This window comes from Bos javanicus, chromosome 3, assembly GCF_032452875.1.
Source record: "Bos javanicus breed banteng chromosome 3, ARS-OSU_banteng_1.0, whole genome shotgun sequence".
Classification (NCBI taxonomy): domain Eukaryota; kingdom Metazoa; phylum Chordata; class Mammalia; order Artiodactyla; family Bovidae; genus Bos; species Bos javanicus.
In genome coordinates, this window is record NC_083870.1 from 57,594,958 (window position 1) to 57,608,145 (window position 13,188).

Consider the following 13,188-nt stretch of genomic DNA (forward strand, 5'->3'; position numbering starts at 1 on the left):
CTTTCTTTATCTGAAAACAAGGGCATTGTATAGCAGCTTCACTAATTCTTTTCTATAATAAAAGAAAAGCATACAAGGATATATGTATTTTTAAGGTAAAAGGAATAGATATTTGTTTATATTGGGATGAAATAGGAAAAAGTCATAATATGATAGGTGGTGACTGTATTGTATGCTAGAACATTCAATTTCCATAAGGTGCAATAAACATTACATTATTTTGTAGATATTTAGAGGATACAATGTTATAAATACTTAATAGGACCAAGATCAAATTAATTTTCCCCCAAATATTGCTCTTTTCATTCTGACACTTGTACTTTTACTATTCACATAGACAAGTTTAACATGTTGATAAAGTTTGAATTATTATTCCAGAAAACTTTTGTATGAAGTAACATTCAACCAGACAGCAAGAAGGAAAAAGAGTTTTATTTATCACTATGTATGATAAATGAAACAATGAGTAAATAAAATTATACTTTTAATATTGACTTACAGTATTTCAAATATCTCTGAGTGTTTACTTGTTGATGCTTTTGAACTGTGGTGTTGGAGAAGACTCTAGAGAGTCCCTTGGACTGCAGGGAGATCCACCCAGTCCATCCTAAAGGAAATCAGTTCTGAATATTCATTGGAAGGACTGATGCTGAAGCTGTAACTCCAATACTTTGGCCACCTGATGCAAAGAATCGACTCATTGGAAAAGACCCTGATGCTGGGAAAGAGTGAAGGCGGGAGAAGGGGATGACAGAGGATGAGATGTTTGGATGGCATCACTGACATGATGGACATGAGTTTGAGTAGGCTCTGGGATTGGTGATGGACAGGGAAGTCTGGCATGCTGCAGTCCATGGGGTTGCAAAAGTTGGACATGACTGAGTGACTGAGCTGAACTGAGATTCTTAAAATTATTTTCATGAGCTATGTAATGATCCACAATAGAATTTTAAGATTCATATTATCCTTCAATTTATTAAAATCCAGTCCTTGATCTAATTGCATTCCTTTTCTTCTTTAAAATACAAATAATGGCACTTAAAAAAACACTTAACAATTACAACAGATCCAACCACTGATAACATCAAAGTAGAAATGTTAACTCTGGGATTTGAGTGACTTTCACCAGGGCTGGGATATGCTTGAGGAATAAACAAACCTACTTGTGCAATGTTGGATACTTTTGATTTCAGATTACTTTTATCCACACTTTGAGTGGCAATGAATACGTGAGTTGCATTTTGTCCTAAAACATGTCCTGGTTTGAATATAAAACTCCTTGGAGTTGGCCTCCATGTGCTTATTGGCCATCTGCATTTTCTCTCTGAAAAAATGTGTATTCAGTTCTTCTGCCCATTTTTTAATTGAGCTGTTTGTTTTTTGATGTTGAGTTGTATGAGTTCTCTATATATTTTGGATATTAACTGCTTATCAGTCATGTCATCTGCACATATTTTCATCCATTCAGTGTTTTTTTTTTTTTTTTGGATCCGTGGTTTCCTTTGCTGTGTGAAAGCTTTTGAGTTTAATTAGGTCCCATTTGTCTTTTTTTTACTTTTTTTTGTTTGTTTTAGGAGACAGATCCAAAAAATATTACTTCTATTCATGTCTAAGAGTGTTTTGCCTTATTTTATAGGCAGAACAGTTTTATAGTATCCAGTTTTACATTTAGGTCTTTAATCCATTTTGAGTTTAGTTTTGGACAGCTACTTATAAAAGAATAAAATTAGAACATTCTCTAACATACATATACAAAAATAATCTCCTTTGCTTTTGAAAGATAATTTTGCTGAATAGATAATTCTTTGTTGGTGGTTTCTCTTCAGCACTTTAAATATATCACTCTTACCCTCTTCTTGCTTACCGGGTTTCTGAAGAGAATTCTTATCTTGTTCCTTTATAGGTGTTTATTTTCAGCTTCTTTCAAGATTTTTGTCTTTATTTTTTATAGTTTGAATATGGTATGCCTGCTGCTACTGCTGCTGCTAAGTCGCTTCAGTTGTGTCTGACTCTGTGTGACCCCATAGAAGGCAGCCCACCAGGCTCCCCCGTCCCTGGGATTTTCCAGGCAAGAACACTGGAGTGGGTTGCCATTTCCTTCTCCAATGCATTAAAGTGAAAAGTGAAAGTGAAGTTGCTCAGTCGTGTCCGAATGTTAGCCACCCCATGGACTGCAGCCTACCAGGCTCCTCCGTCCATGGGATTATCCAGGCAAAAGTACTGGAGTGGGGTGCCATTGCCTTCTCCATGCTATGCTTAGGTGTAGATTTTTTGGAATTTATTGTAAATTCCAAATTTACAAACAACAGAGAGCTACTTGGTGCTCTCTGAGCTTCCTTGATCTGTGGTTGATATTTGTCATTAATTTTGGAAAACTTTCAGCCATTATTCATCATTTCTTTTTTTCCTTTCTCTTTCTCCTGATACTCCCCCTGAATGTATGTTGCATTTTTATAATTGTCATAGTTCTTAGAAATTCTATTCCATTTTTTCTCTTCTTTTTTCTTTTTAGTTTGGGAACTTCCTAGTGACATATCTTCAAGCTTGTGTGTTAATTGTTCAGTACTATCCAACTCTTTGCAGTCCCTTGGACTGTAGCCCACCACGCTCCTCTGTCCATGAGATTCTCTAGGCAAGAATACTGGAGTAGGTTGCCATTTCCTTCTCTAGGGGATCATCCCAATCTAGATCTCCCATATTGCAGGCAGATTCTTTACCATCTGAACCACCAGGGAAGCCCAAAACAAAATGACCATGATGCATTGGACAGGAATCAAACCCGAATTTCCCATGTGGGAGGCGAGAAGTCTACAACTGAACCACCATAGCACCTATCTTCAAGCTTACTGATTCTTTTATTGGCTATGTCCAGTCTACTGGTGAGTCCATCAAATGCATTTTTCATTTCTCTTACAGTATTTTTGACTTTTTAGCATTTAATTTTGATTCTTTATTAGGGTTTACATGCCTCTATTTTCATTACTTGTTCTTCCATGTTGTCTACTTTCTATATTAGAGTCCTAGGACATTAATAATAGTTATTTTAAATTCTTTTTTTTTTTTGAACTTAAAATCTCAATTACATTTTATTTATTTATTTTTTTTTACAGATTTTGTCTACAGCATGTTTAATTTTACATTTTCTTAACCATCAGAAACAGTTTTTACATCCAATTAATTAAATATATCAATGTTGTTGTTTTAGTTGCTAAGTTGCAACTTTTTGCAACCCCATGAAGTGTAGCCCACCAGGGTCCTCTGTCCATGGAATTCTCCAGGCAAGAATACTGGAGTGGGTTGTCACTCCAGGATCTGATGATTCCAAAATTTCTGCTATATCTTAAGTCTGGCCTTGAAGTTTTTTGTTTGTTTGTTTTGGTGCTTTCAGACTGTTTTTTGCCTTTATCATGCCTTGTAAATTTTGGCTGAAAACCACACATTATGTGTTCAGTGAAAGGAACTGAGGTAAATAGGCCTTCATCTGAAATTTTATGCTATCTGGCTAGTAGTTAGGGTATGCTTACAAAACCTGTAACTTTAGTTGTCTGAAACAACTAAATTTACACTAAATTTACTGTAGTGTCTATTTTTGTCTCCTTGGATGTTTTGGACTTCCCTAGAGACTCTTAATTGATTCTGAGGCTTCTGTTTCTTTTATCTGTAATCTTCTGTTATTATGAAAGAAAAAGTGAAAGTGTTTAGTCACTCAGTTGTGTCAGACTCCTTGCATCCCATGTATTGTAGCCTGCCAGGCTCCTCCAGGCAAGAATACTGCAGTGGGTAGCCATTCTCCAGGGGATCTTCCCTGACCCAGGGACCAAACGTGGATCTCTCACATTGCAGGCAGATTCTTTACTACCTGAGCCACTAGGGAAGCCCATTCTATTATACTGCAGCCTTATTAATGTGATAGTAAGGTGTGGGGGAAAGGGAAGCATTTTGTAGTCCTATAGTTAGGTCTCATTCTTTTAATGTGCTTGTCCTCTGAGCTGTGACCTTCACACCTGTTTTATAGATTTTTTTTTTCCTTTGATAAGACAGGAACAACTAAATGGCCGTGAAGTTGGGTATTTCTCTTCCTGAAAGTTCGTTATGCTCCTGTAAAACCTAATCTGAATAGTTAGGTAAAGTTGTTTCCCTTAAGGACAGCTTTCTAAGGAAAACAGAATGCTCTGGGCATATTTCAAAATGATTACTTTTCCTTCTCTCCCTGCTAAAAATCTGAAGGAATTTTTCTTCAGTTCTCACTCTGAAAACATGGTGGGGCTCCTAGAGCAAAAGCTCAGCAAAGTGTGGAGCTTCTTCTAAGGTCCCTTGGAGCTTTTAACTCTTAAATTTGGCTGCACTGGGCCTCGGCCAGTTCACTGTTTATAGTTTGTGTTGCTACTGGTACTGGCTTCTGTGGCAAGGTTCAAGTCCTGGGCTTCTGTTCTAACTCTGAGTCTCTGTATTTGTCTGTCTTTGCAGTTAATGGAACAGCATATAGTGATATGGGCTTAATTCTTTGGTGGATCTAAGAATAATTGTTGCTTTTTAGTTATTCAGCTTGTTTCTTGCGAGGATGGTAATGTGACCTCTAGCTCATTACGTGTCAGACTGGTGCTCCTAATTTTTTATAAACTGATCTTATGTCTGGTAACTTTACAGAATTCTCTTATTAGTTTTAAGTAATTACAGTTTTGTACCTTTCTTCCCAATTATTGTATCCTCTTTTTTTTTTTAAGCTGCATAGAAATCTTACTTTCCTCAGTGACTGTTAAAGCTCTGTAAATCATTTCTCAGTACAGCAGCCACATAGATAGACTAAATTAAGACCATTTAAGGCCTTCATAATCAGCAGTGATTTTTTTTTTTATAATTTATAGACTTTTAAGTGATTTGTTTTCCTCAGGATTTAGAATTCTCCCCTGTTGTGTCTAATTTTTCATCCCTATTTGAAGATTTAATGCACTCTTAAAAAATTTTTTTTTAATGATTGGGTTGGACAGTAAGATTCATAGTATCAGGTTAATAACGTTTTCAGGTGTTTCATTTTTAATTGAAGAATGCTGGTTGAATTATATTTTTATATGTGTATTGAAATAATATAGTTTTTCTTTTTAAGCTATTAATGTGATAAATTACATTGGTTTCTAATATTAAACCATCTTTGGATTCCAGGGATAAATTCAACTTGGTCAGAGTACGTTATTATATTTTACATATTCCTCTGGTTTTGGTATGTTACTATATTATGATTTTTTCCTGACTTTTCCAAATGTATCATATAGCTTCTTCCTTTCAGACATTCAAAGAATTTTTGAAATATTCCTGTCTGTAAACAAAGGATTTTCCTCTAATATTACTGATGCTCTCTCTGTCTCTTTCTCCTTCAGAAAAAAAATCACACTAGTGCTATATTAAAGCTTAATTTACATTTTATTAGGTAGTTTTTAGATTCTATAAAATAATTTTTCAATGAACCATATTTCATTGAAAAATTATAGTCTTTTTTGATTACAGTTTATATTAATACGAAGTATTCATTTATAATAAGAATGAAATGTAAATAATTCTACCATAAAATTATTTCTGTTGTGGGTTCACAAATATTTTTCAAATGGCTTGAATAAACTTTGATTTTGTTAATATACTGAATGAATTTGTAGCACACTTTGAAAATGCTTCTTAAAAAGTTCCTCCAATAACTAGGGAGTTCCCTAGTGGCCTAATAGTTAGGATTTGGCACTTTCACTGGCATGGCCTGGCTTCAGTTCTTGTTGGGGAACTAAGATCCTGCAAGCCATATGCCATGGCCAAAAAAAAAAAAAAAGCCAGCAAGTAGAAATAAGCATTTTATTTTATAATGAGTTAATAAATGGATTTTTAAAATATAAGGAATGGTATATTCATTTTGCCTTAATAATTAGAACTAATAAGCTGAAGTACTTAGGGAATTTATGACTTTCATACATTCACGTGCACATTTCAAAGAGTTATATAATACACAATGAGTATAGCAAATGTCCCTTTATGGATCATTGCCTTGTTGGGGTGAAGGGGCTTGTATAACTCAATGAAGCTATGAGCCATGCTGTGCAGAGCCACCCAAGATGGATGGGTCATAGTGAAGAATTCTGACAACATGTGGTGCACTAAAGGAGGGGATGGCAAACCACTTGAGTATTCTTGCTGTGAGAACCCCATGAGCAGTATGAAAAGGATATAAGACTGAAGAGGAGCCCCCTAGGTTGGAGTGAGTGAGTGAAAGTTGCTCAGTCGTGTCCAACTCTTTGCGACCCCATGGACTGTCCATGGAATTCTCCAGGCCACAATACTGGAGTGGGTAGCCTTTCCCTTCTCCAGGGGATCTTCCCAACCCAGGGATCAAACCCAGGTCTCTTGCATTGCACGTGGATTCTTAGCCTGCTGAGCCACAAGGGAAGCCCAAGAATATTGGAGTGAGTAGCCTATTCCTTCTTCAGTGGATCTTCCTGACCCAGGAATCGAACTGGGCTCTTCTGCATTGCAGGCGGATTCTTTGCCAACTGAGCTATCAGGGTTGGAAGAGCATATGCTACTGGGGAAGAACACAGTACAATTATGAATAGCTGCAGAAAGAATGAAGTAGCTGAGTCAAGCAGAAACAATATTCAGCTGTGGAGGTGTCTGGTAGTGAAAGAAAAGTCTGATGCTGTGAAGAACAGTATTGCATAGGAACCTGGAATATTAGGTCCATGAATCAAGGTAAGGTGGATGTAGTCAACCAGGAGATGGTAAGAGTGAGCATTGATATATTAGGAATCAGTGAACTAAAATGGATGGAAATGGGCGAATTTACTACTATGGGAAAGAATCCCTTAGAAGAAATGGAGTAGACCTCATAGTCAACAAAAAAGTCTGAAATGCAGTACTTGGATGCAATCTCAAAAACAATAGAATGATTTCAGTTCATTTCCAGGGCAGACCATTCAATGTCATAGTAATCCAAGTCTGTGCCCCAGCCACTGATGCAGAAGAAGCTGAAGTTGATTGGTTCTGTGAAGACCTACAACACTTTCTAGAACTAACACCAAAAAGATGTCCTTTTCATCATCAGGAATTGTAATGCAAAAGTAGGAAGTCAAGAAATACCTGGAGGAATAGGCAAGTTTGTCCCTGAGTACAAAATGAAGCTGGGCAAAGGCTAATAGAATTTCGTCAAGAGAACACACTGGGCATAGCAACACATAGCAACACATAGCACACACACCCTCTTCCAAGAACACAAGAGATGACTCTATACATGGATATCACTAGATGGTCCATACCAAAATCAGATTGATTATATTCTTTGCAGCTGAAGATGGAGAAGCTCTATAAAGTCAGCAAAAACCAGACCACGAGCTGTCTGTGGCTCAGATCATGAGCTCCTTATTGCAAAATTCAGGCTTAAATTGAAGAAAGTAAGGAAAACCACTATGCCATTCATGGATGACCTAAATCAAATCCCTTATACAGTGGAGGTGATGAATAGATTCAAGGGAGTAGATCTGATAGACAGAGTACCTGAAAAATTATGGAGGGAGGTTCATTGTAACATTGCATAGGAGGCAGTGACCAAAATCATCCCCAAGAAAAAGATATGGAAGAAGGCAAAGTGGTTGTCTGAGGAGGCCTTGAAAATAGCTGAGGAAAGAACAGAAGCAAAAGGCAAAGGAGAAAGGGAAAGATATACCCAGCTGAATGCAGAGTTCAAGAGAATAGTGAGGAGAGTTAAGAAGCCCTTCTTCAGTGAACAATGCAAAGAAATAGAGAAAAACTATAGAATGGGAAAGACTAGAGATCTCTTCAAGAAATTTGGAGAATACCAAGGGAACATTTCATGTAAGGATGGGCACGATAAAGGACAGAAACAGTAAGGACCTAACAGAGAGAAGAGATTAAGAAGAGGTGACAAGAATATACAGAAGAACCATACAAAAAAGATCTGATTGACCTGGATGACCATGATAGTGTGGTCGCTCACCTAGAGCCAGACATCTTGGAGTGTGAAGTCAAGTGGTCCTTAGCAAGCATTACTATGAACTAAGCTAGTGGAGGTGATGCAATTCCAGCTGAGCTATTTAAAATCCTAAGAGATGATGCTGTTAAAGTGCTGCACTCAGTATGCCAGCAAATTTGGAAAACTCAGCAGTGGTCACAGGACTGAAGAAGATCAGTTTTCATTCCAACCCCAAAGAAGGGCAATGCCAAAGAACACTCAAACTACTGTACAATTGCACTCATTTTATGTGCTAGTAAGATTATGCTCAAAATCCTTCAAGCTAGGCTTCAGCAGGGTTGAACTGTGAACTTCCAGATGTTCAAGCTAGATTTAGAAAAGGCAGAGGAACAAGAGATCAGATTGCCAACATTGTTGGATCATAGAGAAAGCAAGGAAATTCCAGAAAAGTATCTATTTTTGCTTCATTGACTATGCTAAAGGCTTTGACTGTGTGTATCACAACAAACTGTGGCATATTCTTAAAAGAGATGGGAATTCCAGAGCATGTTACCTGTGTCCTGAGAAACCTGTATATTGGTCAAGAAGCAACAGTTAGAACTGAACATGGAACAACTGACTGTTTCAAAATTGGAAAAGAAGTACAACAAGGCTGTATACTGTCACTCTGCTTATTTAACTTCTTTGCAGACTACATCATGTTAAATGCCAGGCTGTATGACACAAGTTGGAATCAAGATTTTGGGGAGAAATATGAAACTCCAGTACTTTGGCCACCTCATGCGAAGAGCTGACTCATTGGAAAAGACTCTGATGCTGGGAGGGATTGGGGGCAGGTGGAGAAGGGGACGACAGAGGATTAGATGGCTGGATGGCATCACCGACTTGATGGACATGAGTCTGAGTGAACTCCGGGAGTTGGTGATGGACAGGGAGGCCTGGCGTGCTGCAATTCATGGGGTCGCAGAGTCAGACACGACTGAGCGACTGAACTGAACTGAACTGATCAACAACCTCAGATATGTAGATGATACCACTCTGATGGCAGAAAATGAAGAGGAACTCAAGAACCCCTTGATGCAGGTGAAGGAGGAAAGTGAGCTTGAAACTGGCTTGAAACTCAACATTCAAAAAACTAAGATCATGGCATCTGGTTCCATCACTTTGTGACAAATAGATGGGGGGAAAGTGGAAACAGTGGCAGATTTTCTTTCTTGGACTCCAAAATCACTGACTATTGTGATTGCAGTCATGAAATTAACAGACCCTTTCTCCTTGGAAGGAAAGGTATGACAAACCTAGACAGTGTATTAAAAAGCAGAGACATCACTTTGCCAACAAAGATACATTTACTCAAAGCTATGGTTTTTCCAGGAGTCATGCATAGATGTGAGCATTGGACTATAAAGAAGGCTGAGTACCAAAGAACTGGTTCTTTCAAACTGCGGTGCTGGAGAAGACTCCAGAGTGTCCCTTGAACTGCAAGATCAAACCAGTCTATCCTAAAGAAAATCAACCCTGGATATTCATTTGAAGAACTGTTGCTGAAAATGCCAATATTTTGGCCACCTGATGCTAAGAGCTGACTCAATGGAAAAGATCCTAATGCTGGGAAAGATTGAAGGTAAACAGAGAAGAGGACAGCAGAGGATGAGATAGTTAGGATTACTGACTCAAATGAACATGAATTTGAGCAAGCTCTGGGAGTTGGTGATGGACAGGGAAACCTGGCATGCTGCAGTCCTGGAGTCGCAAAGAGTTGGACACAATTTAGCAACTGAAGAACAAGAAAATAGCAAATTAAATCCTAAATAAATGTGTACCAACTATGTATAACATTGGTTATCAGTGCTGACACAATTCCTAGTTTAAAATACAGAGAAAATCATTGGTAATCCCAAAATTGCCAGAGTGATTTCAGAAATCTTGGTACCCAGATCATGGACACTGTCTTCTGGTAGAGGAATAAATTTGATTGCTTGTACAATGTGAGAAACCTCTGAGATGAGATTGGCTTCATTAATGGCTTGGACTGAAATATAGAATTTGGTGCCATTTTCTACTCTAAAATGTTCTGGCTTAAATTCAAAATTTTCTTTTGAGCCGGCCTCCTTAGGTATTAGATTAGAAGTATTCACTAAAGTCGCATTGTCAAAATCCTCTTGACGATCCATGAAACTCTTACTTATTCTTATAATGTAGCTGTTGGCTGGAAAATAAATAGATATTTCATGTATGTTAAGATCACTAGGATGCCTTATTGCTATCACATCAGTTTATATTCAGGGGTCCATCAGGAATGCACACTGGTTTTTTTGTCTGGTTATTCCATCTTCTTTAAGAACACATATATGAACAGTTTTTTATCTAGTTATCTAATCACAAAGAATTTAATTCAGAATTGTATATTACTAAAAATGGAATATAGATTTAAAAATAGAAGTATGAAGAACTGAGTCTACTTTTGATTTAGAACAAGGAACACAATAATGTTTGAGTATAGTAATGACATTCAGTAACATTCAATACCCTTTGTCTATATTATTTTTCATTAAGCTGAGAAAGGGAGTACTAGGATGTATGAGTAGGAAAGCAGATAAGTAGAGTGGGAGCCAGGGATAAAGACAAAGAGCAAAGGAAGGCAGAGAATTTAGAATGTATACTAAAAATTGAACATGTTTAGGAGCTAGGCAGACTTTAATTTGTACCTTAGTTCTACTTTCTAGCTGTAACAAAGAAAACTTTAATTAATCTTTCTTACCTTAGTTTTCTTATCTGTGAAAAAGAGAATCAGTCATTCAATTCAACAAATATTTATGGAATTTTATATATGAACATTATATAATGTAATGTATAATAATACATGAAAAGTGTTTAGCACAATGTCTGGAACTTAATAAATGTTTGAAATATTAGCTATTATTATTGTTATTTTATCAAGAAAGGAAAGAAAGATGCTGACAAATGTTTCATTCAAAATGCTTTAGAAATCTACAGGAGCCATAAATAAAGAAATATATTTTAACATGAAATGCGATGAACAATAAGACATAAAATATCTTTTTTTGCAGTGACTTTATTTTTTCATGAAATATTGAATATTTTCTAGTATGTGGTGAATAGCTTAAATTTATTGTTTTCTTTTAAATTCAGGCCCTATGCCTCACATTTGGGTCTTCTAATAAATAGGTCCTATCAATCTGATCTAGTCCACTACTCTTCATATCCTCTCTGCATTTAATTTCTGTGGATCTAACTATCCATCCATCCATTCATAAGATGAATACCATATGATTTCACTTATACGTGGCATCTAAAAAACAAAACAAATGAACAAATATAACAAACTAGAAATAGACTCATAGATACAGAGAACAAACAAGCATTGACTAAATGGGAGGTGAGTAGGGGGAATGAGTGAAATAGGTGAGGGAGATTAAAAGGTACAAACTTCCAGTTACAAAATAAATGAATCATGAGGATGAAATGTATGGAATGGAGAGTATAGTCAATAATACTATAGTAACTTTGGTAACAGATGGTAACTAGACTTAAAGTGGTGATCATTTTGTATTGTATAGATATATCAAATCACTATATTATATACCAGGAACTAACTTAGTGTTGTAGGTCAATTATACTTTAATAAAAATACTACTTTTTGGCCAAAAACAGTTATTCAGTTGATGCCCAAAATGACAAAATTAGTGGATCATAAAATATTAAAATTATATCTACATGTTTTAGTATTTCTAAGTCATCTAGTCTGATTTGCATATATGACTGGTATGGAAATTGGGTCCCAGTAAACTTAAGTTTATCACAGATCCCTGGTGGCTCAGATGGTAAAGCATCTACCTACAGTGTGGGAGACCCAGGTTTGATCCCTGGTCAGGAAGATCCTCTGGAGAAGGAAGTGGAAACCCACTCCAATACTCTTGCCTGGAAAATCCCATGGATGGAGGAGCCTGGTAGGCTATAGTCCATGGGGTCACAAAGAGTCGGACATAACTGAGCGACTCCACTTTCACTTTCAAGCTTAAGTTTTTCTTTTAAAATTATATAGATAATTATTTATTTTTTGATATTGCTAATACTTCCTTTTGTAATGAGTAGGGGTAAAATCTGGTAGAACTACATCTTCCTATTTGTTACCAGGAGAGAGGGAGATCAGATCCCACCTGTTTTAGGTATTTGAGGTTAAACACAGTGAAGTTCTTTCTTTCCCAATGTATGTATGAAATATTTTCTTCCATCTTTTAGTTTCTATAATCAGTATAAGGAACATTTATTGTGAATCCAGTCTTGATCTAAAGACTTGGTCTTAACTGAATTCAATTTTAGAATTAAACATTTAGTCAGATAGTTTCATTTATGGATTTCTAAGTGGCAGTATTTTTTCTTTTCACCATATTTTTAATGGTCAAGTGTATTTCAGAAGCTGTCATGATAAGAGTCTCAGTATTGAAGTACAAAGAGCTCTTCATAGGTATTTTATGTTTCCTTTGACTTCAGAATGATTTTTTTCATTGTATAATAATGACAAAGAGAAATATAGCTACATAAGAAGTGAAAGATTAAGAAGCATTATTTCTTTTGAGAGAGCCTATAGTAAGGGATGTATTATAACACAAGGGAAAGAGCATTAAAAGTGAGTTTTCAGCACTAACAACCTCTGAGATATTGTCTGTTGATATGCATATTGCTTTCATTTTACCACCTTAAAGGGAAAATAACAAGATTGGCTTTATCCTATGAGAATCTGCTAGTCTAGCACAACACTGGAATATGGTAGACATTCAATAAACACTAATTTAATTCAGTTAAATTTAAAGCAAAGCTAAAAGTGATTTAAACTTTTAAGAATGTGGGCAATTTATTATGAGGAAGTTACAGTAGTTATGTGTGGATATGAGAGCTGGACTATAAAGAAAGCTGAGCACCGAAAAATTGATGCTTTTGAACTGTGGTGTTGGAGAAGACTCTTGAGAGTCCCTTGGACTGTAAGGAGATCAAACCAGTCAACCCTAAAGGAAATCAGTCCTGAATATTCATTGGAAGGACTGATGCTGAAGCTGAAACTCCAATACTTTGGCCACCTTATGTGAAGAACTGACTCATTGGAAAAGATCCTGATGCTGGGAAAGATTGAAGGTGGGAGGAGAAGGGGACAACAGAGGATGAGATGGCTGGATGGCATCACCCACTCGATGGACATGAATACG

General features: G+C 36.6%; 2 protein-coding genes across 2 annotated transcripts in view; one reads left to right on the plus strand and one right to left on the minus strand.

Annotated features, from left to right (window-relative positions):
• Positions 1-13,188, plus strand: part of ODF2L (outer dense fiber of sperm tails 2 like) — a 393,421-nt gene that overhangs the window by 89,529 nt on the left and 290,704 nt on the right. The window lies entirely within an intron of this gene.
• Positions 151-13,188, minus strand: part of LOC133244332 (calcium-activated chloride channel regulator 1-like) — a 32,470-nt gene continuing 19,432 nt past the window's right edge. Inside the window, 1 exon segment of the mRNA XM_061411362.1 lies at positions 151-10,172. Coding sequence (XP_061267346.1) covers positions 9,832-10,172 — 341 coding nt within the window. The 3' untranslated portion in view covers positions 151-9,831.